Source organism: Nothobranchius furzeri, chromosome 16 (assembly GCF_043380555.1).
Source record: "Nothobranchius furzeri strain GRZ-AD chromosome 16, NfurGRZ-RIMD1, whole genome shotgun sequence".
In the NCBI taxonomy this organism is placed as follows: domain Eukaryota; kingdom Metazoa; phylum Chordata; class Actinopteri; order Cyprinodontiformes; family Nothobranchiidae; genus Nothobranchius; species Nothobranchius furzeri.
Genome location: NC_091756.1, coordinates 60923470 through 60948911, shown reverse-complemented (window position 1 = coordinate 60948911; position 25442 = coordinate 60923470). Strand labels below are relative to the sequence as shown.

The 25442-nt window shown below is 42.9% G+C and overlaps 1 protein-coding gene across 2 annotated transcripts in view; it reads right to left on the bottom strand.

Annotated features, from left to right (window-relative positions):
* Positions 1–355: 355 nt before the first annotated feature.
* The window catches only part of LOC107387434 (unconventional myosin-VIIb), a 37304-nt gene continuing 12217 nt past the window's right edge, over positions 356–25442 (bottom strand). For both annotated transcript variants that reach the window (XM_070545891.1, XM_054749668.2), the window contains exons 19-48: positions 23891–23985; positions 23721–23805; positions 23422–23640; positions 22335–22544; positions 22051–22263; positions 21795–21959; positions 19063–19350; positions 18821–18981; positions 18611–18737; positions 18403–18522; positions 17535–17708; positions 15499–15726; positions 14988–15155; positions 14792–14909; positions 14470–14596; positions 14225–14391; positions 13928–14109; positions 13705–13826; positions 13464–13618; positions 12800–12953; positions 11842–11997; positions 9460–9565; positions 8933–9046; positions 8766–8853; positions 8565–8671; positions 6472–6657; positions 3625–3741; positions 3390–3473; positions 3190–3309; positions 356–3104 (exon numbers count right to left, since the gene is read on the bottom strand). In XM_070545891.1, the coding sequence (XP_070401992.1) occupies positions 3009–3104; positions 3190–3309; positions 3390–3473; positions 3625–3741; positions 6472–6657; positions 8565–8671; positions 8766–8853; positions 8933–9046; positions 9460–9565; positions 11842–11997; positions 12800–12953; positions 13464–13618; positions 13705–13826; positions 13928–14109; positions 14225–14391; positions 14470–14596; positions 14792–14909; positions 14988–15155; positions 15499–15726; positions 17535–17708; positions 18403–18522; positions 18611–18737; positions 18821–18981; positions 19063–19350; positions 21795–21959; positions 22051–22263; positions 22335–22544; positions 23422–23640; positions 23721–23805; positions 23891–23985 (4452 nt within the window). In that variant the 3' untranslated portion in view covers positions 356–3008. The remainder of the gene's footprint in view (positions 3105–3189; positions 3310–3389; positions 3474–3624; positions 3742–6471; positions 6658–8564; positions 8672–8765; positions 8854–8932; positions 9047–9459; positions 9566–11841; positions 11998–12799; positions 12954–13463; positions 13619–13704; positions 13827–13927; positions 14110–14224; positions 14392–14469; positions 14597–14791; positions 14910–14987; positions 15156–15498; positions 15727–17534; positions 17709–18402; positions 18523–18610; positions 18738–18820; positions 18982–19062; positions 19351–21794; positions 21960–22050; positions 22264–22334; positions 22545–23421; positions 23641–23720; positions 23806–23890; positions 23986–25442) is intronic.

The window sequence follows — 25442 nt, the reverse complement described above, 5'->3', positions numbered from 1 at the left end:
TGGTCTACTGAAACCAGGATGGAGTCTGCCTAAGGGTGATTTGAAGAAGGTGTTAAAAGAAGAGCAGGAGATCCCAGATCAGAAAGTTGCTGTTTCTTCTATTTATCCATCTTGTTTTTGAGTAGCCTCATGGAGAAACGCCGATGCAAGCAACATCCAGTGAGATACCAGAAGTGGTGCACACCCATTGGTTTGCATTGTGAAGTTTTGTTGTTAGTAGCAGTTTTTTTTAACATTTGAGCAGGATTTAAAAAAATATTTTCCCCAAGACGTGTACTCAGGTGGCTTGGTAAGATGTTGCACTTGTATTAACAACCTGAGAAAATGTCATTTGTTGCTAGAATTCAATTCAAAATTCAATTCAAATATAATTTATTAATCCCAGAGGGAAATTCAATTGTTTCAGTACAGACAATTCAAAGATCAGACATACATACATAGACACATGACAAGAATTGTTGACTGTGGTCATTCGCAACACGAGTCACGCTACCGTTATAGATCAAAAGGGTTTATATGAGGATAGAGTCAGGGGGAGGGGGAAAAAGGCACTACAGAGTTACCCCCGACAGAGAGGACAGCTTTGCTATGCAAAAAAACACCTCAGACAGAGATGCACACAGACTTCAGACGATACACAACACAAGTGTCCACTAGGTGGGGATGGAAGGTTCCGGGACTCTCCTCACTTCAGAGAGCGCAGCCGCAGAGCAGCGCTCACCACCTCCGTTTGGACCGGGGAGGGAGATAATGGGTTAGAGAGCACAGTGACTCCTAGAGACGGTTCCACGGCCTTCACCGGTCACAGTCCCGCCCAGGCTGGGATAGGGAGAAAGGGTTTCCATAGCGACGGCAGCATTCCACATTTCTTCTGAGGGGAGTTTTCACTTCAGCCTCACAGGCTTCAGGGGCACCAGATTCAGATAGCAAGAATTGTTTCGGGTACAGGCAGAGATAATTTCCTCTCTGCCTTAGAGTTCTGTCGGTCTTCAACCCCTCCAGGTCCAATAATGGCATTATCAAACGATTCCAATCCGTGCTGATCCGTCAACTCTCTCCTTGATCAAATCAACCTTCTGTGCCAGAGCCTGAATCTCAGCCAAAGTTCCAAGCTTACGACTCATCTCGACAATTATCTGAGTCTGAGCTTACAGCGCGATGTATTCCATACCTGAGTGCCGGGATTAAGCCAATATTCCTCGAATGCTCATTAATTTTCCGGTAAGCTAGGTGACCGCTCGGGCCAAACAGCAGGAATCCCGACACCAACACGACAAATATCCAAACATCTTCAGAATCCTCTACAGACAGTTGAGAGAGGCAGATCAAGTTCCACTGTTTCCAGGAGTCCATGATATGCCCCGCTGGCTCTGTCCCAGAGGGGCATCCAGGAGCCCCTTCTCCCGTTCTCATCGTTGAAAAGATTTTGTCAATCGCGTTGAGAGACCAGCTGACCAGATCCATGTTTAATAATTTCCAGTTTCCAGAAAAAATGCAGAGAAGCGCAATGCACAGGCAGACAGTACACGAGAGCCTTGGGAAGAGCAGGGAGGGAGAGGAGGAAAAAGCCTCTCTACTCTCCAAGAGCCGGAAGAAGAGCGATATTTAGAACGTGCACCTCCAGAGTGAGAGAATGTGCAGCTGCGAGCGTCGGTAACAGCTTTCACCACCTCCACAGAGACGAGGAACCAAGATGGATGTGGCTGAAAAATCTTAACTTGAAAACACCCACAAACTTTATTTGTGCATTCCTTTCATTTTATTGTGAAAACCCAGAGAGGAACACCCGCATCCTACTTTGTTGTTGGATGTGACAAACCTCGGGAGAAGCGGCGCCGAGTAGAAGAGATGTGACAGCAGTCCCACAAGAACAACAGGTATGATTTCATGTGTACAATTTTCTGATTGGTTATAATGTAGCGTGTGTTTAGACTACCGTTATTAACCTAAAAGTGCCATCCTACTGACTGTATTTCACCTGATGTAGAAACTAAAACCCCAAATAGATGATGGCTTTAAGGCTCTGGCTCACCTCTACGTCTGCTTGTAAGTAAATAAGACAGCATCCCACCTCTTTCAACAAAACACGGCCAACCTCATTAATGTTAGTACTGATCAGCCTCGGAGCTTTTAAGATTGTTTACTGCCTCGCTGTTAGATGCTACTGTACGTTAGCTTTGGCCAGACTTTAAGGTCATCCCCCCACCTTTCTGCTCCAGTAAGCAGGAGGAGTGTAACGGCGTCCCGTTTGAGCTGTGACAGCTGGGGTTCATGCACGTTTTCAGTCTCTAAAAGTCCATAAAAATAGGGTTTGCACAAAGGGATCAAGACCGGAAGTGGCTTGCCTCTTTTGCGCAAAGCATGATGGGCCGTAAGAATAAGGTGGATACCCGGTCTCCAGTCTTCTGTTCATCTTTACCTTTGAAAATAGAAGTTTAGTGAAAAAGACAAGTAGGGAATGGCACTGGATTTGTGACTTTGCATGATTTACAGAAAGCCAAATCTGACAAAAAAAAAAAAACAACAGCAGAGAGTGTGTCTGACACACACACACACACACACACACACACACACACACACACACGCATGCAAAAGAGCAGCAGAGACTCTGAGATAAAGCAAAACAAGTGGGATGTGAGCTTTTGACTGAGTAGATAAGCATAAAAGTGATTTTTGTTTAAATATTATTTCAGGTAATCACCCCTAAGATGATGTTCAGTATGCATACTAAAATACCAACAATAGAATATTATTTGCATTAACTCCCCATGGGGAGGTTACATGAAAACTGAAGGAGTGTTACGTAAAAGGCCAGAGATAAGAAGTTCCCTCAGTGGTTTTCAGCTCTTCAAAGTGCAGAGACAAACATAAAAACAGAACAATTTTTCCTCGCTTCCAGTTATTTTACATGCATATATGTGGCTTGCTTCAAATAACTGGAATCATGAAGTGCCTTCCGCGTGGTAAAAACAAGACATGTGATCAGGCAAGCACGAGCCGGGTTGCCTTCACATATTGAAGCGCCGGTTCCTGGTTTGCACGGACGTTCTCTCTTTGGAATACATGTTGACGTAGGAAGTGATTAGATCATCCATCTTGTAGCCCTTTATGAAGGAGACAAGGAAAACCAAAAAGCAAATAAATGGAATGAATTCAAAACCAGTTACCAGTCATGCAGTGAAACCTCACCAGAGAAGTTTCACACAGGAATTTGCTGCCTTTGACCAAGTTGCCAACAGTCATGTGAAAGTAGGTGCTTCCACTGCACCAGTTAGCCATGCGATTGTAAGGGTAGTTTCCCAGGACGTCCTTGGAGGAGGAAAATGTGTCAGTGGTGAGAAGTAATGCCGGAATTTTGATTCAACGTTATTTTTCTGGTCCTTTTGTACCTTTGTTTTTGGGTGCATGATGGTTAGTCCGATCTTGCTGATGGCTATCCGGACAATATCTGGAAAATTTGGCTCTGACGTTTGCTGAGAAGAAAGTTAGAAATGAAAATATGGCAAAGCGTCATCTCTATGCTGCATTTTCCTGCAAGTGCAACACAGTGAGAGTTTGCAAGTGACCGACAGGGGATGAGAGCGTCTGATAAAGAAGCCGGCCATCTAAATAGACAGCACCTACCTTCACTTCAAAGAAGGCACAGCCAAAGGTGGGCCAGCGGTAAACTGCCTTTAGAAATGATATTTTTGCTTCTTCAACAGTCAAACCAGCTTGTTTGTTATAAGCAGCAACGATATTCTGCAAACAAACAACAAAAAACATGATAAGATGCAACCTTCTTAATTTGTAAGGAGGCTCTGCCCTGCTTTAATGAGGTTAAGTTTCCTCCAACCCCCACTGCCACAACTGTGTGCTCCCCCCATGCTGAGAGAGGCATATTGGGATAATGGATATATTGTTCACTCAACACAGGAAAATATATGTCCTGCCATTTTCTTCTGCAGTAAGGAGCTCCATTGTTGTCCATTATTCGTGCAACATGGTCCTTTTTTAAAAGTCGTTAATTCTGCGTGAGTTACGCGTGAGCTGGTGTGAAGCCAAATGAGCCAACTGTTTGTGAATTAACCCCGTCTGTTAGCCAAATATGAAATTACATCTGATGTTCTAGTACAGACTAAACAGCAAAGATGTTAACGACGTCCAAAGGATCTGGTGAGTTGGCTGTTTTTGTTTTAGAACACAGAAGTTGTGATGTAGAAAACGCTCGTGAGAGGACACTAGCGCTGCCACGATTAGTCGACTATTAAAATAGTCGTTTGTGGCAGTCCTGGTGGACACTTTATAACGGATATTAACAGATATGTGTACAGAGGTTTTATTTCGCATTATTTTTGGTTCTTATCCATACACCGAATGGCAAAGCTTTGTTTTTATCTACTGCCCACAGATAAGCAGACGGAAGTGACACCGGTGACCAGGGATGTGTATTTTTGAAATTCTGGTGATACGATACATATCACGATACAGGGGAGACGACACGATATATCACGATATATTGCGATACATTCAGTCAGATGTTACAAGCATTTTTTTTACTGAATGTATTGTAAGAATGTTCAATAAACAGTCCAAACTGATATGTAACATGTTTAACATGAGGTATCTGAACCATGATGGAGGGATTTACATTTCAATGGTGGAAACAAAACCCGTTGCACACTGCTGCCAACTAGCGGGTGGCGATTGAATTGCACAAAACGAAAAGAAAATACACAAAAGTTTGCATGTAAATTATTTCAAGAATTAGATACACGGCTTTTGAATATCGATGTAATAATCGCAGGAAAAAAATCACGATATGTTGCCATATCGATATTTCCGATACACAGTTTTTGAATATCGATATGATATTGCTAGAAAAAATATCACGATATATTGCCATTTCGATATTTTCTTACATCCCTACCGGTGACGCTCTGACGGTTAGGAGCTGAAACCTTCAGCAAAATGGTCAAAACAAAGCTTTGCTACTTCCTTATATAAATGAGAACCGAAGATAATGAAACTGGAAAATTAACCCAGAATGAAAGTAACAAGGAAATGTTACGTCAGTGTTGGAGCCAGATGATGTTAAAGGTTGAACAAGGAATAATTTAATAAAAACATCATATTTTTTTAAATAATACCACCACGGGACGTTTAGAGGTGTACAGAAATAAGGTAGGGTACTTTAATTTGAACCTTTAATTATGTTTCTCAACCACAAAATAATGCTGCCCATCACCGCTGCCTCAGCTGTTCGGGGAATTCACTCAGCATTTCTTCATGCGTCACCAACAGTGAAAACTGATCACGATTATAAAAAACTTTGTATTTAGACTCTGAAGTGAACATGATGTAGCTGAATGAGTGAATGAATGTTGAACACATGTTATTTCCGTCAGTATTTAGTTTTATTATTTTTGTTCCTAACTATACATGATGCGGGGTAATAAGTATATCTTTTCATGTAAAATAGTTTTTCTAAATATTTTTGAATTAATATAGTTTTTCTGTGAAACTTGTTTTGCAACCTAGCTATTATCATTCTTCTGCTTCGCTAAAAGAACGTATTAATATTCTGAATTTTTACCGGAATAGCAGTTATTTTTTAAATATATGCTTTAATGCTTGCATTGTATTCCGTTTCTTTCTGCTTGAGAACGTTTGTATTTTATCGTCTTAGTTTTTTTCCAGGTGTTCACTTGTGTTGATTAGCATACTTTTTAAACTGCTGCTGTAAACATTGTTTGTATACGTTCAGCTGTAATTAGTTGTTTGACACTTGGGAACATCCTGATTGTGTGCAGGCGAACAGGAAGGACTACCAGCTCTACATCCTTTAGAGGAATCCTAGGTCGTTCCCTGGCCAGCCGAGAGACATAGTCCCTCCAGCGTGTCCTGGGTCTTCCTTTGGGTCAACTCCTGGTTGGACGTGCCCATAAAACCTCACCAGGGAGGCATCCAGGAGGCATCCGAACTAGATGCCCGAGACACCTCAACTGACTCCTCTCAATGTGGAGGAGCAGCGAATCTACTCCGAGCCCTTCCCAGATCAATCAATCAAAGCTTTATTTATAAAGCGCCTTCCGCAACCCTGTCAGGAAGGCCAAGGCGCTGAACATGGAACAGTACAAAGTTAAATAAAGTGAATAAATCAGAAAATAAAAGCAGATGACCAAGCTTCTCACCCTACGTGGTCAAACGCCTTCTCCAAATCCACAAAACACATGTAGATTGGTGAGGCAAACTCCCACGCACCCTCCAGGACCCCCCAAGGGTCTAGAGCTAGTCGAGTGTCCCACGGCCAGGACGAAAACCACATTGCTCCTCCTGAATCCGAGGTTCGACGCTCTGACAAACCCTCCTCTCCAGAACCCCTAAACCAGGGAGGCTCAGCAGAGATACTGCTCCTACATATATATTTCCTTGCACTGACGACAACATGCTTCCATATGTATTGTCTTTATGGTGTACTTTCACTTGTACCTTCTTCCAGTCGTTTTCAGACATGACTTTTAGTTGGTCGGTGGGCACAAGCTCCTTCAGCATTTTGGGAATCATGGCCAGCTGACTTTTGTCGCTGCTGGCCTTCACCCTGAAGAGCAGGCCTGCGATGTTGAGCATTTCTTCTTTAGTACAAACGTGATAGCCTCTCAGGTACTTGGGTAACTCCTGGAACATACAAATGGGTTTGATGGGAGTTAGCTGAGAGATTCTTACTAATGCTAATGCCTGAAAAATAAAAACATTGATAAACCTGTTGGTCAAAGAAAGAAAAACTCCCAATGCTCAGTGAAACAGCCTGAAACGGACAAAAGTAATGGTTGAAAAGAGTAATCATAAATGAAGCAATCAAAATCTGATGTTTTTTTTTCATTATTGTGATCAACAGAATGATTAAACACTAGTGAAACTGGAACAAACTAAAAGGCTGGGACATTTAACGTGGTTTGTAGCTTGACCTTCTGAGGCAATCGAGTGATGTCTTTACCTGTCCATAGGTATTCTAGTCCAATCCTCAAGAGCAAACTGCTCCAGCTATCTAAAGGCTCCCTTCTTCAGACGTGTCAGCTTCTTCTACAGATGATTAGACCAGGATACACAGCGTGGTCTTGTGTTTGGTTTTTACCCATGGTAATCTTTCTTATGTGTTTTGGCTCATTATCCTGCTGGAGGAACCACGACCTGAAACCCAGATCAAGCTTTCTGACCTCTGGGCAGCACATTTTGATCCAAAAAGTCTAGATGTGATCTCCTAATTCCCATAAAACCTCTGAATAATCTGTCCAGCTGTAGTCACAGAAACATCAAGCGGCTTGGAGTGTCACGATCCGCCCCTGCCTTCCTGACTGTGTTCCTCTCCTGCCCTGATTAGCCCTTATTGTTCTCACCTGCCCCTCGTTAACCTGCCCATGTGTTCCTGATTTCCCTGTGTGTTTATACCTCCCTCCTTGTGCCAGTCTTTGTCAGATCATTGTTGTTTGCCGTGTTGTTCTCGGTGTTCCTGCCGTATCCTGTCATTAAAACCCATTTTTACTTTATCCGTGCCTGCATTCCTGCCTCCTGGTCAGCTCCACCACCACAACATGACATGGAGATCAATCAATCAATCAAATTTTATTTTTATAGCACCTTCTACAACATTATCCGAAGCCCAAGGTGCTGAACAACATCATTAAAAGAAAAACATTCCCAATGCATGGGCATAAAAGCAGGATAAAAACATAAAATCATAAAATAGCAAGCAAACAGCATTACAGATAAGAGATATTGGAATAAGACCAATCGATAAAAAAACAAATGTCGGACAAAATAAAATCAAGCATCCGGTTTAAAAAGAAGAATAGTTAAAACCATAAAGTTAGGGCAATTCAAGTGACCCTAGCGCTGAAACGCAATCAGATAAAAATGAGTCTTTAAACGCGTCTTAAAGACTTGAAGGGATGGTGCCTGCCTAATGCTCAGTGGCAATTCGTTCCACAGAGTTGGAGCCAAAATAGAAAAAGCACGACTACCCCTCGATCGAAATTTCGACCGGGGGACCACCAGAAGTTCCTGCTCGGCTGAGCGAAGAGACCGAGATGGAGCATACCTGTTCAAAAGCGCAGTAATGTACGAGGGGGCACTGCCCTGGAGGGCCTTATAAACGAGAGTTAAGATTTTAAACTGAGCCCGATATTTTACCGGGAGCCAGTGCAGAGCAGCCAGCACTGGGGTAATGTGCTCTCCACCACCACAACATGACATGGACATGGCCTCCTAGCATTTACCTTTCATATGCTGGTCAATCGTTGTCTTTGACACCTCCGTTGCCGACGCAACACGCCTCGGTTGAACATGTCCCAGTGGTCAATTTATTAAAAACCTTTTTTGAACAGAATGGAACCAACTATTTATCAATGAGTGTGAATGACAGCTGACAGTCGGTCAGAAAATAAAAGAGCCCCTCACTTTTGTGTCTGTAGCATGTTGCCAGAGCTGAATGACCAGTGATATAATCTCCCATGGTGTGTGAGGCATGGGTTTGTTTATAGAAAACAGAACAGAAATTTGCTGCAAGCTGTTTATTCAAATGTTACCTGAGGGAAATGGAAGATCAGATCAGCCTCTGTGTCTCGGCCAGGGATTACGTTGAACCACAACTTCCTCATGAAGTACACCAGATAGGATAGGCTGACAGGCCCACCTGAAGAACACACCCAACCACACACGCACACATTCTTACAAATAATTAAAGATGGTCTGATGTCACATTTTCTTTCCATGTAATGCTCTGTTACCGTCTTTGATCCTCTTGGCCTGCTTCGACCAGTCGGTGATTTGTCTCAGACTGTCAAAGAAGTAGTCCGTTTGATTCAAACTTAAAACCTGAAATCAATAAAAGCGTTGACAGATTCTGTAGATTTCTAAAGAGGTTGTTAAGCATGTTTACAAATAAAAAACAAACCTTGTCTGGGGTTTTGACAAAAATGCTGAAGCCATCTGAGGAAGTCAGGTTGAGTTTTTTGGAAATGTTCTGGATGAGATCCTTGATTCTGGTACTGGTTGCCACCTCAAATATCTGGAGATGGATGAGAGCAGTAATGGAGGACCGCTGATGAACCCTTGTTCTGTTTCTTCATCATGTGGCCTGCCTCTTAAGAAAGCTAAAATGTTTTTGCCTGTTTCTGTGTGTGTGTTCGCTTGTCTGTAGTAGAGACGTAACGAGATATTCAGCTCACGAGACAATACACAATACTAGGTTTACAAAATAAAGATGAGATCATATTTTAACATCGTTATGTAATGTTCAAATTTAAATTATATGATGTAGACCCAGATCACTGTTGGTTTACCACAAACTCAAATGAAACATATTACATTTTAATGCCGATATCGGCAGATATTCATGGTGGACCGATAACGAGCATCCCTAGTTCAAACCTTTGATCATCAGCGCTACATACCATGGTGGTAAATCATCCATGCTCCTACCTCATCGGTGTCGTTGGGGAAGTAGATTTTATGGAAGATCTGGGTGCGGTTCTGTTGAATGGCGTCCACCTCCACCTGGTGTGGTGGAAGCTTCCTGGGCTCCATCCTAGACACAACCAGGGAATTCTCAGCCATTTACCTTCCACATGCATGATATCCACACACTAATTACCAGTACCGTCAAGTGGACTGTATATATTAAGTCTGATATTTTTATTATATCATTTACTCAGACTTTATTAGGTTTATTTTTATTTGTGTGACTTTACAGCTGCTACATGAATCATGTTGTTTCTACAGAGAAATGCTTGGGTGAAAGTGAATGATGTCATAGTTTAGGACACTGAATGTATTTATAGACAAAGCCATGCAAAGGCTGAGGGTTTCTGGCCACATGGGCCTTGGCAGATCAGCTCTTAGTCTGCTCATTACTGCAAGTAGCTTCCGTTCCTCCCTGCCAAACCCGCCCTGAAACACAGATTATTCTGTCTTTATCTCAGTTTAGCTTTCCATGATAAAAACTCAAGATGTCACAGTGTGACATTTCCGTTTCTCACCGCAGTAGAGTGACTGGGGTAAGAGTGATGCAAGCTTGGTCTTCATCAGCTGGCTGAATGCCATCTACACAGACCTGTTCTAATGCGCCTATACACGTGACTATTTCTTTTGATGCTAGACCCTTTTATTGCTTTAAAAAAATCATGAAAATGTGGCTTCTCTGACGTTTTCTTCCTTCACAATAAAAGCCCCTGTAATGTCAAAATGAAAACTGAATTCTAACAGTGACAATCAAATAGGAGAAACAAGATGAAATAAGCAAATGCATACATATTTCCCTCCTGCAAGTCAGTGTGAAGTGGGTGCACCTCATTTGTCAGTGATCACAGAGTCTGAGTGGAAACATCCCAAACAGGGTTGCACATCTGGATGCTGCAGTTCTACTATATTGTTCCTTGCATGGTTGTTCAGGTGAGACTGCTGCAGGATCAGGTGTGAAGAGCCCTATGGAAGCCTATTCACAAACTATCCGATTGAGGTCTGGGCTTTGACCAGGTCACTTCAGAACATCCACTGTGTGCTTCAGCTCATTCTCCAGCTGGGAAGTCAATCTTCTCCAAAACTGATGTTCCCTTTGAGAACAGAATAAAATGACTGTCTAGGATTTTCCTATTTCATGCTGCATTCACTTTTCTTTCTACCTTTACAAGCCTTCCAGGGCCTGCTGCTGACAAACATCCCAAAGCATGAAGCTGCCACCACCATGCTTCACAGTTAAGATAGTGTGTTTTTGGTGATCAGAGGCAGTTCTACATTGAATCACTGCAGAACCCCCCACCCCATTGCACACACTCTCAAACAAAACAAAATTCATTTAGCTACCTACTGATGATTTGCACGAACAGGATGTTTGAGCTCACGATGGCTGTAGTCCTGTGATGGGAGCAGTGCACCTGGAGCGAGCTTATAATGAGGGCGCGCATTTTTGCTGCTTGGACAGTGCAGAGCAGTTGGGGAAACACATTTCAACGATAAATGGAAGCAGTAAATAGGTAAAACGTCCAGGGGGATGAATATTTTTATAACCACTGTATGTGGTTTCTGTTCTGTGTAAATCGGGCAAGAAGTCTCTTTTGAAACAAACTCATTTGACCCCCAGTCAAAAGCCTCTCTGCAACGCTGCAAGCCGATACAGCCAAACAGCTCTTTTCAGAGCGACTTCAACTCTCAGACATTCACCTTGGACGCAAATAAGCATTCCAACTTCCTGCCTTCACCTGGAGGGATCTCAGACTGGATGGGTCCTATCGGAGCGGTCTACGGGTTCCTGATATCAGAGGTTCACTCCACCGGCAGTGATCTGCACGAATCCCCGGATTGACGAGAACCTCCACACCAAGGGTGCGTAGACTTGGCACGACAGATTACGTCTGATGCTGTTTTTTAAAATAAACAACTCTCTAGTTTATAAACAAATAAGAAATTATTTTACAACCTAGACTTCGCAACTTTGTCAGATACAAAGAATGGTTTTGCTGAACATCCAGCTTCCATTACATCATCTCACATCCACCACACCACATCTCATTATTCATATCTTGTCATGTATAATTAAGAATTAATTAATTAATTGATTAATTAATTAGTGAAGAAAATAATTAAATTCATTTTATAAACTATAAACCTGACTCTGTCTGAATTAATACGAAGCGTGTTTATGGTCACCGAAGAAGCTGAGAACCCTAGAATCTTCTGATTAAACATTCAAAGATCCATCTTATATCTCATATTTATGTGGAATCATCACATTTTATTGGTCATAATTAACATATAGTCTTTCACGCTACATCTGTGTGCAGTTCATGAGTAATGTGTCAGTCCAACCTCAGAGAGCTCTGCAGCCGCTGCAGACAGTCAGAGGCCAGGGGCTCCCTGCGTCGCGACTCCAGGAATTTCTGCGTGTGCTTGAGGAGAGCTTGGCTGGGAGAGAACAGCCCGCAGCAGAGCCACAGCAGCTGCCAGCCCTGCTCCATGCTGAACCTGGACATGGACCAGGAACGTTCAAGAACAAGTCATGAAAGTGTTTTGAACATAAACTCGCACCAAAACATTAGACAGTTCCATTTCAGTTTCATTTCTAAAGGTAGTTTAGTTTTTTGTTTTCCATCTAAAGTACAGAAAGCCCATAGTACATAAACAATAACAGCTATATTTTACCATATTTAGCTTCAATTATCTATGTTAAACCTAAATATTTACATTCAAATCTAAATGTATGAATTTAAATCTGAATTGTTTTTACTGACTAAACCTAAATACGTGAAGTTACAGGCAAGAACTTAGAATAACCTCAGGAATCTCTTCACCATGCTTTTATTTTGATAGTCTGAATTTTCTTGTTAGTTGCATTAGTTTTAAATCACCACTTTTTTAGACTTCAATATCAGAATGTAAGATTTTATTTTCATTTTTAGATTTTATTAAAATATTTAGATTTACCTTTACAGATTTAGATTTGAGTCTCAAACACCTTATTTGTCAGACAATGTGTAATTTTCCAAATAAATGTGGTAAAAAGGTAACAAAACACTTCAAATATTGTTTTTATTGTTAAGAGCTAAATGTGAATCATGAAATGTGGTAGTTAAGGTAGTTAAATATTAAATGTGTTAATGATTTAACGTTTAAATCTTTTTTGTATTACTTTACAATCAGCCTCCCTCGCTGAAAAGGCCTAAATCACCTGAGTTGCCAGCAGTATGCAGGTGTTTGGATGTCCATACACAGATCAATGAGACAGTGTGAGGTGGTAGGATGAAAATAGTAAAAACACCACACCTACCTGTTGTTATTGCTGGTCATCTGCTTCATGATCTGGCAGTAGATCTCGTCTCTGAGAGCCTCGTGTTTAGTGGCGGGGCCAAAGATCAGGTCGGTGAGCTCGAGGGGACTCTGCACCTGCCTGGTGGGGTAATCTCCCATATACTTCAGGATCGGTACGCCATGGTCAAGGAGACACTATTTAATAAGCTGACTGACTTAAATTTAAATATGACTTATCCAAGTTCCTACGATTGGATTGATGCGGGTTTTCATTTTAACACAGCTGTGAGTTTCAAGCTTTGAGTTCTCAGATGTGCTTAAAAATAGAGCCGCGTAAAGAAACATCGCTGAACACCATGACACTTAACATGTTGGGATCATAAATGGAAAATACCAGAAGTGTGTTTTTTATGTGCATTGTGAACATAATCCCATATTCTTGGGTGGGCTTGTTTGTGACAGTAGCCTTTGGAAGTGGTGCATGTATGCATCACGTGGAAGGAAGGCCTGCTAAGAAAGTGAAATGTGACTAAATCATGTCAGTGGCGTAGCTTTTGTGATCAGTTGGAGCAGAATCAGTATAGAAATACAAGTTCTAGAAACTGGCACAGCCCTACACAGGTGTAGCCATCAACACACAGACATCCAGGTGATAACTGATGTTTCCTGTGTGTAGAGGATATCGGTGAAAGCCAGACAGGCTTTGTGGCTGAGCTCCGAGTTTCCCACCAGCTTCTTGAGCAGAGGCTGCCTGATGGGCTCTCTGGAGTGGGCCCATAGCCTCTCAGGGGCAGCGTTCCTAGAAATCACCTGACGGTTCACATCTTTGGTGGGTGGCCTGCAACGTCAGGGAACCAGGATGGAAAAAATCAACTGATGGAGATGATTACATCTAATAACTGGTGAGGAGGAGACAAAAGTTACCTGAAATACTCGAGAGAGAATTGTTTCAGCGTGGCCAGAGCGATCCTCTCCACCGTGCCCATGTCCTTCTGCGCTGCCTGTATGAGGTTCTTTCTTTGGTTTGGTGACAGGATGAGCAGATTCTGAATTAAAGAAGCACATTTTTACTAATTACTCACACATGCCATTTTTATTTAGTCTCTCTCTCTATTCTTGTGCGCGCGAGCATGAGTGTGTGTGGTACCATGACTTCATTGGTGGGCTTGCTCAGCGTGGGCAGGATAACTATTGCCTCCGTGGAGACGGCTCCCGTTTGCTTGGTACCGTCATTCTGGCCCTTTATCCATCCTCGCTGCGGAGAGAGCTCATCGTCTTTGATGAGTATAATCAACTCTCCTTTCTTGAAGCTCAGGATTGTGGGGTCATCTGAGTTTGGGAGAAGATGACAACTCAGTAATCAGTTAATGAAAAACTATTTAAATGAGTTAAGCAAGTTCATAAAACAAAGGAAAACATGTCGAAAGGGAATCAGGGCATCGACCTTGGCTGGTAACGTCTTTCAGGGCCACCGCGTACTGGGAACGCTCCGTCAGTCCACTGAGGAACATGGTGATCAGCTCAGACATGTCTTCAGCCGTGGATCCACTCAGAGTAAAGTCTCCTTTGAGGGTCAGCAGACACACGGCCTGGCCAGATGTTTTCCCCTCCCTGAGCAACACAACAACTTCCAGTGAATTTGTTTCCATTACTAACTGGTCCTTTTTCACCAGTAAGACACCATCGTACCTAACGGTGTTGACTGCAGTCACTTCTGGGAAGGAGAGCTCCAGCAGCCGCTTCTCTCGCTCATCTAGGAATGTGATCCCGGTCCAGTTTATGGCAACTATGAACTTGCTCTTTGGGAGCGGGGGACCTAGGAACGTCATTAACACATTTTATATTGTTGGGATTTCTCTGATCATCAGAGACGATGTAAAGAGTCTCAGCAGCAGCGTGTCATGGTCAGCTGGACAGCCTTAACATCCTCACTGTTGGAGTTATTTTAAGGTAATGTTTAAGGAAGCACACATAAGAGCTTGCGCAACGTTCCCTACAAACAGTTTCCTACCTGACAGCTTGGTAACCTCAAAGAACCTGGAGAAGAACATGGGCCACCTCTCTCTGGCGTAGTCGACCATTTCTGCTTTCACCGAGTCGGGTTTTTGCTTTGACCTCAGGAACGAACCCTCGGGTGTTTTACAAAACATGTGAATATTTAATCGACTCAAAACGATGTTGGAGCATTGGCAAAGGCTTTGACTGACCTGCGCATGAGCTGCGGTGACCATCTGAACCAGCCTGGCTTCTGATTTTGCCTCCAACAGAGAGTTGTTGATGCAGTCCTGCACAGCCTCCCTCACCTTGTCTGGGCTGCTGTCTGAGCCATGCTGGATGTACAGGTGCTTTGCAGCTAGATCAAGTATATCGTCCTCCTGCGTGAATGAAACATTTGGAGAACCTGGTCAGTTTAGAATTCGATAAAACTCTTGTTTATGATTCAATTCAATTCAAGTTTATTTATAAAGCGCCAAATCACGACAAGAGTCGTCTCAAGGACCTTCACATAATAAACATTCCAGTTCAGGTCAGTTCATTAAGCCAATCAGAAATAATGTGTCCTATATAGGGAACCCAGCAAATTGCATCAAGCCACTGACTAGTGTCAGTGACTATACAGCAATCCTCATACTAAGCAAGCATAATGCGACAGTGGAGAGGAAAACTCCCTTTTAACAGGAGGAAACCTCCAGAGGATCCTGATCAAAGTGAGCCAACCTTATTGGTCTGATATTCTCCAAACTTCAGACCGTGGATGACTTGTTTGTAAATCAGATCCGTGCTGATCTTGTCCTCCTTGCAGTTGTGCCAGGGCGTAAAGACCTCCTTACGGAAGAAGAGCCGCCATGGAGCATGCATCTCCTGGCCTCCTTTCCTCTTCACTTCCTGTTCACACTGGGAGATGGCATCCATCACATGCTCCCGGCCGCTGCCCAGAGCCCACACCTTCAGCACAAGTGAACAAAACATTGTTGGGAAAAGAAGAGACCGTTTCTAAATGTATTGAGATAGAATGCGTTTCTACTTTTTCATAAATGTAAAAAAAATCTGTAAGAAACATTTCTGGTGGGAAATTAGAAGAGACACACGAGGTGCTGTTGGTAAAAGTAACAACAGCAAAGTGACAGCTACACCAGGGGTTGGGAACCCTGGTCCTAGAGAGCCACTATCCAGCACATTTTAGAGGTTTCCCTGCTTCAGCACACCTGGTTTTGATCAGCAGGTGACTAACAGGCTTCTGCAGAGCCTGGGAGCTGCTGAACAGGCGAATCAACTGTGTTGAAGCAGGGAAACATCTAAAACATGCTGGATAATAGCTCTCCAGGACCAGGGTTCCCTACCCCTGAGCTACACTGTTCAGTTCAGTTAGTTTATTATCCCTCTTGGAGAAATTTGGAGCACAACAGCGGTCGGAGTGAACAACACAGCACAATATTCAACCTTGACCCCATAACACTCTTTGTTAAGTCAATCTATCCAAAATAAAGGATTCCATGAAAACAAAAATAAAAACATTTACAGCATAAAAGGCAATGTAGAAACAGTTAAGAATAGTTAAAAACTATACAGCGCAAGACAAAACATCTAAAATGTCTACTGCAGATTTATAACTTTTATAGCCATCGATTCAAATGAATGTTTGTATCTATCATATCAAATAGGAGGCAGCCTCTACCTTCTCCCCGGAGGGAGGAGGACAAACTCATCCAACGGAGGACGGTTCCTGCTGGTTAAAATTATCTTTGCCTTCCTGAAAAGTTGTCTGTGCCAGATGCCTGATGGTGTGCCAGGGGCGTGTCCAGGGAGTGGCCTGGGGTGGCACATGCCACCCTTGGAATCTGACTGGCCACCCCAGGTGCCACCACACTAATTTACCTTTAAACAGGCTTTTCATTGTCCACAAAAGGCTTGGGGGTAAAACAAAAAAAGCATAACCATTGGTGCCACCCATGCACAAAGTTGTGCCGCACCTTGGCCACCCCATTTTAAAAGATCTGGACACGCCACTGCGGGGTGCACCGTTTTGCTCCAATTATTTTACCAGACATGTCGACTATCCCTACCAGGCGGGACTTATTTTTCACTGACAAATTACCAAACTAGGCAATCAAGCAAAAAGTTAAAATGGGTTCAATAAAAGATCTGCAGAATAATATCATCAGGGTTCAATCCACACCAAAAAGATTCATCCTGCATAAGAAAAAGAGACTTTCTACAAACCCTTCCCACAGATGGCTGATATGTGCCGTTTAACTGTTTAATTAAAGAAGGTGTGTGTAAACACACAAATGAAAATAAACTTAAAAATGAACACTTCAACCAAAATTTATTTATCTAAATTTTCTAAACAGATTCTGAATATTTCATGCTAAATTCAAATAATTTGTGTTAAATCATCACACGTATTAATACATCAAAGTGTTCAAATCTAAATACCATTTTGGGAGTTTAAAATGAGATATTTAGTTAAAATACAAATTCATATAAGCATAAAACAGAAGGAAACCAGCTAAATTATAGTGGAGTAAAGAGATTTCCTTCATGATATCTCATCGTCCCTTCGATGGAAAGACTGACAGTCCGTTTCACATGGATCACAGATTTCCTGTCTCCTTTCTCCCGCGGTTGAGCTGACTCAGCCTACCTCTGAGACTTTACATAGGAGATCTCTGATTTCTTCTGTTTTACAGCTACATGTATTGCTTCATGACTGGTGCCTCTTCAATACATGTTCAGCCATTCTACTGTTGTACCTTTTCATACATGGCGACGTAGAGAGAAAACCCAAAGACGTCTTTAAGTTTGATTTTGTTGGATACCAGTTGGCAGACTTCTTTGGATGTAGATGCCGAGTCGAGAGGAACGTTAATAGAGCGGCCGTCCATCAGTGCCACGGTTATTATCATCGGCTTCTTTGTCTTGGTTGCCTGTCGGAGTACAGAGAAATGACCAAAAATGGCAGCAAATATAATCAAATAAGATTCGAAACAGAACACAGCACGTTTCCGTATCTTTAACGGTATTACAATTATTTTTCATCTTGAAAAATGACAAGATTTGACTTCCTGACTAAATACCTCTAAAATCACAGAGGCTCACCAGCTCTCCGCCACAGCTCGGATGAGGTGATTGTGCTGACATGTTGTTAGCACACTGTTAAACAGTGGCGTGTCCAGATCTTTTAAAATGGGGTGGCCCAGGTGAGGCACAACTTTGTGCATGGGTGGCACCAATGGTTGTGCTTTTTTTGTTTTAACCCCAAGCCTTTTGTGGACAATGAAAAGCCTATTTAAAGGTAAATTAGTGTGGTGGCACCTGGGGTGGCCAATCAGATTCCAAGGGTGGCATGTGCCACCCCAGGCCACTCCCTGGACACGCCCCTGCTGTTAAATGCAATATTGTGAATTCTGATCAAACATCTCAATGAAAATTAGTTTTGAGAAGTCACAGTGAGCGTGACTGTTTACCAGCCCTAAATACAAACCCTTCAGTCATTGGGAACACTTGACGAGTAGAGTATGAGAATGTGGATTTATAACCAGGAAGTGTTTTTACACTAAAGACAACCAACCAAACACAGATTTCCTGTTTTTTAAATGAATTTGTAGTTATAGGCCACACCTGTAGTTCTAGCCAGGCTGGAGGCTCCCCTCTCACTCCGTTCATTATGGTGCGCCGCAGCCTTTCAGCACAGTACGAAGGGAATCCGCCCGGAGACAATCGGATGAAACTTTGTAGGTACTGCCAGTACAACAGAATACAACGGATAAATAAAACAATAACATGCCGTCTATGAGACCTTAGTATACGATGGTATAGATTTACTTACCCTGACAAAACGCTCACTTGGAGGAAACACGCCCAAACAGAGAGACAGCAGGATCCACCCACGGAAAAAGCTGTTACGGTTGTTGTTATCCTGAAGCTGCTTGCAGATTTGACAGTAAATCTCATCCCTGACGGACACAACGTTGTTAGAACTGGATCAAACTAAATAGGCTAAAGCAAAGATATGGTTTTAAAAGGAAACCGTTAAAACCTGAGGTCAGGTCTGACAATGGCGTATCCCACAATGATGTGGACTTTTTCGAGAGAGGTCAGGGGCCTGTCCAAAGTGGGCCCTTCTCCAATCATAACATCACTGTCCTCACTCACAGTCTGCAGTGTGGTGGGCTTGGCCACTTCGGTTAAATCCTCCGACTGTAAGAATAAAGATGAAACACCCATCAGTGTGTCGACGCTTACCTGCAACAGAGGTATTAGGCTCAGGATTCACCCCACCTCCTCCATGATAATGGATGGTTTCCTGATGTTCCAAGCAGACCGAGAGCTTCCAGTGTCTCTGACAGCTGGTGCTTTTTTGCTCCTCAACAGCAGGTCAGTGAATGTGGATCCTTTTCTTGTGCGAGGGTTGGCTTGCTGTACAGTGTACACCTTTGGGTCTTGAGCAGTGTCGCTGGGCGCTGCAGAGGCCTTCCTGTTTTTGGACAGAATGTCTGTAAACACAGAACCCTTTCTCTTTTGCGTTGGGTCCTCTGGTGCTGCAGAAGGTTTACTCCTCAACACCCTCTGAAACAAAATAACATTAAAATATGAATCTGCGAGTGCTGGTCATATAATTAGAATATCATGACAAAGTTGATTTCATTAATTCCATTCAAAAGTGAAACTTGAATATTAGATTCATTCATTACACACAAATGTTTTTTTAATGTTAATGATTACAACTGATCACTAATGAAAATCCCAAATTCAGTATCTCACAGTATTAGAATATCAATAAAGACCAATGCAAGAAAAAGGAATTTTAGAAATGTTGGCCAGCATAAAAAGTATGAGCATGAACAGCACTCAATATTTAGTTGGGGCTCATCTGACCTGGATTACTGCAGCAATGTGGCGTGGCATGCAGGAGATCAGGTGTTATGGAAAAGTCCATGTTGCTCTGATAGTGACCTTCAGCTTTTCTGAATTGTTGGGTCTGGCATGTTGCATGGTCCTCTTCACAATACCCATAGATTGTCTATGGGGTTGAGGTCAGGCAAGTTTGCTGGCCAATCAAGAACAGGGATACCAGAAACCAGGTACTGGTAGCTTTGGCAGTGTGCAGGTGCCAAGTCCTGTTGGAAAATGAAATCTGTGTCTCCATAAAGTTGGTCAGGAGCAAGAAGCAGGAAGTATGAAGTGCTCTAAAACTTCCTGGTAGATGGCTGCGTTGACCTTGGACCTCAGAAAACACGATGGACCAACACCAGCCGATGACATGGCACCCCAAACCGTCACGGACTGTGGAAACTTTCCACTGGAGCTCAAGCAACTCTCCTCTCTTTCTCCAGACTCTGAGACCTTGACTTCCAAAGAAAATGCTAAATTTACTTCAATCAGAGAACATAAGTTTGGACCATCAGCAGCAGTCCAGTCCTTTTTGTCTTTAGCCCGGGCGAAACACTTCTGACGCTGTCTCTTGCTCAAGAGTGGTTTAACACGAGGAATGCGACAGCTGAGACCTGTCTTGCATGCGTGGGTGCGTGGTGGTTCTTGAAGCACCGACTCCTGCTGCAGTCCACTCTTTGTGAATCTCCCCCACATTTTTGAACGGGTTTACTTCACAATCCTCTCCAGGGTGTGGTTATCCTTGTTGCTTGTACACTTTTTTCTACCACATCTTGTCCTTCCCTTTGCCTCTCTATTAATGTGCTTGGACACAGAGCTCTGTCAACAGCCAGCCTCTTTAGCAATGACCTTTTGTGTTTTGTCCTCCTTGTGAGAGGTGTCAGTGGTCGTCGTCTGGACAACTGTCAAGTCAGCAGTCCTCCCCTTGATTGTGTAGCCTACAGAACTAGACTGAGGCCTAGTCCACATGTCACAGTGTCCCGATTGATCATGCGCCCTGGCTACTTGGCCAAGGGGATGTCCTTGCCACATTACGCCAAATGTGGCAAGGTGGAGAAACGAGGGCCCGGGCGGGATTCGATCCCCAGACTCCCGGGTGAGAGTCACACGCTCTAACCAGTCAGCCAAAGGGACATCCCGTTGGCCAAGTAGCCAGGGCGCATGATCAATCGGGACACTGTGACAGGACACTCACACTGTCACATCTTCCCCCCTCTTTCCACTAGCACGTCCTCGTGCTCCCTCGCAGGGTGCCACAAACTTCATTGCCACACACATGTAGCTGGGTTTTTTTTAAAAACAAATATCCGCCCCTCCAAAAACTTGCATCCACACCACCTCGTTTTAAAAAAACTCTGTCCACACGTACCCGGATAAATACGTTGTTAAGGACATGCCAGACCTGTAGGCGGCAGTACTTCCCCCGTTCTTAACCTCGTCCTTCGTCTGTGGTCTTCAGCAAGGAGCAGTAATTCCGCTTGCAAAAACAAACAAGCAAAAAGCGCTTGGACAATTGATAAAGCGAGCGCAGCTCTGAGGGCATCCATGATGCCGGCTAGTGTAAACACAGGTCGCACACGTGATGTCAGCATTTTTTGTCACGGAAAGTGACGTTGCGGACCTTAAAACTCCGGTTTTGTCCGTCCACACGCAGACACCCAAAACGGAGAAAATGCAGATCTTCACTTTGGCCGGAGTTTTTAAAAAGATCCGTTTTCGTGTGAAAAAACTCCGTTTTCGTGTGGATGACAGGCCAAAACGTAGAAAAATATCTACGTTTTGGCAGATCCCCGGCTACGTGTGGACAGGGCCTAAGAGACCATTTAAAGGCTTTTGCAGGTGTTTTGAGTTAATTAGCTGATTAGAGTGTGGCACCAGGAGTCTTCAATATTGAACCTTTTAACAATATTCTAATATTCTGAGATACTGAGTTCAGTTTTCATCAATTAGAATCATCAACATTAAACTAAATAAACATTTAAACTTTATAAGTCTGTGTGTAATGAATGAGTCTAATATACAAATTTCACTTTTTGAATGGAGTTACTGAAATGAACTTTGTCACAATAAAAGAACAAAGAAAAGATTGCTTTCAAGTTCTCCACAGACGAAACACACACCTGGTCCAGGCCCACCATGTGGCTCAGACGTCGGTCCTGCCTGGAGATCAAATCCTGTGGCATAAATCTTCTCTGGGTGGATGTTTCCTGAGCTCTGGTTTGTTTTTTTGGCTCGGGTAAGTCTCCCATGAATCTCAGAATGATCCACCACACTGTAAGTGAAGCCTGGTTACAAAACAAAAGAAGTCACTGTATTTTCATAAAATAGAAGAAAAGCAAGCGAAACATTTAAACATAAGTTGTGTAAGAGAAGCACCAGAACATCTCCCTCATCCTCGTGGTAGAGTAAGGGCTGTCGGAGCCTCTGCCGAATGTGGGTGGGGGTGGCTGCGCCCTGGAAGTACATCGAGGCAAATTTGGAGAAGGAGTATTCGTCCAGGTCATCATAATCTTCTTTGGGAAGGTCCTCCTCCATTGGAAGTTCATCAATGTCTATCTCCTCAATATTTGTCCGTTTCCCTTCAATATTCTGTAAACAAAGAAACTGTTAGATTGGCTTCTAAAAGCACTCAAAACTTAATCAGCGTTTAGGTCCCAAACCTCAAATCCCGCGGGGGCTTGACCCTCCTGCCCCCCAACAATATTAGGCAGGAATCCAAAGATGGTGTCCACCATTTCCTGGTCGGTGATGTTGTCAGATTGGGCGTTGGCCTCCGTCTCTCTCTTCTGCCTCAAAACTTCCTCCAAGTGTTTCTGTTTTGCCAGAAGGGCTTGCTTTTCTTCCTCTTTCTGTTTAGCAGAGAGGTACATCTGAGGGGAAGAGCACAGGAGAAAACTGAGATCGAGGTCAAGACTGTTTCATCAGCATGGCCAGGTCGGGAATGAGGTCCTGCCTCAAGTGGGGGAGTTCAAGTATCTCGGGGTCTTGTTCACAAGTGGGAGAAAGCAGAGCGTGAGATCGATAGGTGGACTGGTGCTGAGCCTTCAGTGACGCAGGGTGGTGAAGAGAGAGCTGAGCCAGAAGGCGAAGCTCTCGGTTTACTGGTTGTTCTACGTTCCGACCCTCACCTACGGTCACGAACTTTGGATAGCGACTGCAAGAATGAGATTGCGGACACAAGCGGCCAAAATGAGCTTTCTCTGCAAGGTGTCTGGGCTCTTTCTTAGAGTAAAGGTGAGAAGCTCAATCATCTGGGAGAGGCTAGGAGTAGATCCGCCGCTCCTCCACATTAAGAGGAGCCAGTTGACGTGGCTCGGGTATCTGGTTAGGATGCCCCCTGGACGTCTCCCTGGTGAGGTTTTCTGGGCACGTCCAACTAGGAGGAGACCCAAAGGAAGACCCAGGACCACCCAGAGGGAATATGCCTCTCGGCTGGCCAGGGAACGCCTTGGGATTACCCCAGAGGAGCTAGTCTACGTGGCTGGGGAGAGGGAAGTCTGGGCCTCTCTGCTTGGGCTGCTGCCCCCTCAACCCGACTCCAGATAAGCAGATGAAAATGGATGGATGGATGGTATTGGCATGGCAACACTGAGCCCCCCACCTTTCTGGTTGACCTACTTTAGTTGTCTGGAGAGCAACACAAGTTCCAAACGTTTAAATAATTACCTAGAAATTAAATACTTGATCAGTTACAGGGGTCAAAGTCCTGAAACTCGTGTAAAACAGTAGGTGATAAAAAAAACGTACATCTCTCTTCCTCTTGTTGAGAGCTTTTCTTGCCAGAGCTCCCCTGGTATGTGCCTGCAGCACGATCACTGCATCTCTCTTACGCTTCCACTCCTTCCTGGCCAGGTACCCTCTGACCTGGGTCTGCAGCACCAGAGCGCCCTCCCGTTTCTTCTTATACTGTAGGTGAAGCTGACGAGAGCGAACGAGTGCCTGCAGCCTCGCAAAGCCCAGCTGCACCTAAAGTTGGAGCATCACAAAGTGTTTAATGCAGATCAGGTCTGCAACATTCCCATTAAAATCAGTAAAAAGTGACTCACCACTTTGTACAACTTCCTGCCTTTGTACCCTCTCCAGCTTTTCTGAATGATAAGAGTGGATGCCTTTTTCTTCAAGAATTCTCTCCTGAAGGGGTCGTAAACCAAACAGAAATGAAGCAGAAACTAGCTGGAAAGAATAAAAGATCATTTCACATCATTTTATTAGGTACCTGTATTTGTAGCCCCTCAGAACTTTCTGGATCAGAAGTGCTTTTGCATTCAGCTCCTTCATTCGCTCCAGTTCGAGCATAGTGTCGTGAAAATCCTGCAAGAAAACCGCATCTTTTCATCTAAAATTATCTAAAAAAAACAAAATAATTTGTTCAGAGTATACAACTCAGAAGACCCTCAAAATGTAGACCTGGAATGGAGATTCTGTTTCTCTCTGTAATTTGGAGGAAATCGTAGTTTGAAGCTGGTATTCCTTAAATACACTCAAGAAAACCTGAAATTACTTTGGGTTTTTTTTCTCATTTATTTAAGGACAGTGCACATTAATAAACATTTCTGTAAATGTGCCAGTGTTAGCCAGCAGGCGAATTTTCAACTGTAGTCCGTTGGCAAGATGTTATACTAAGCACACGACGGCTAAAAAGAGAGAACATATTAAATGAGCGTAATAAATAGCACAAGAATTAATATACAACAATAAAACACAATGCCATTGCACTTACTCGAATAAAACATAAAAACATATATTCATATAACCACACAACTCATTAAAGAATCCAAAGTTGCCATATATCCATCAATCCCTCATACATCTAATAGGTTATACAATAAAGTCTAAAAACAAATATCCACTGATTATTATGAGGTGTTCACATTTTTGTGTGCTTGAAATCCAGTTCTTAAGATGGAGTGTGAATGTATGACATGAAGTAGAGTTTCTAACTAGGGTTTTAAGTAATACTATAAGTAAAAACCAGTTGGTAGAAAGCCCTCTGCTCCTGCACTACACCAGCTCTCAATGTGGTGTTGTGCAGTGAAAAGCACATCACTACGCCTTAAGCTGCTTCCAGTAAAAGTCCACGACACAGAGGGCGACTGAACTGGCCAAGCGTGATAGCTAAAAAAACTTAAAACAAACGTCATTTTACAGCTTTCTGCACTGAAGGTTTGGGAGTCCATCAGTGGTTCTGGTATCATCAAGGACCCGATACTCTTATTTCTGCTTCTTTTAAGATAGAAGCTTATCATGTCTCTTACCAACAATATCCTGCAGTATGACATTTATATACACACACACACACACACATATATATATATATATATGTGTGTGTATATATATATATATATATATATATATATAATAGATATATTTATATTTATATTGATATTGATATATATGTATATATATATTAGGTATATATATATATATATATATATATATATATATATATATATATATATATATATATATATATATACCTAAATAACGTTGTATATGTATATCTCCTACTGGTCTAATCCTAACCCTGTCCAACACCAACCAGTGGTTGAGAAAAATAAAACCAGCAATCAGACTCTAACTGCCTCCAACAGTTTCCTTCCTCTGATAATAAAACACATGGTCTGTTCCTTTCTTCTGCCCAGACTTGGGTGTTAATTTTGACTTGGTGAGGTCACTGAAACATCAATAAAAACTGCTGATGAAAAAATTTTCTTCCATCTTGGCAACATCTCAAAGCTGAACCTCTTTGCTTCCAATGTTGAAGTGAA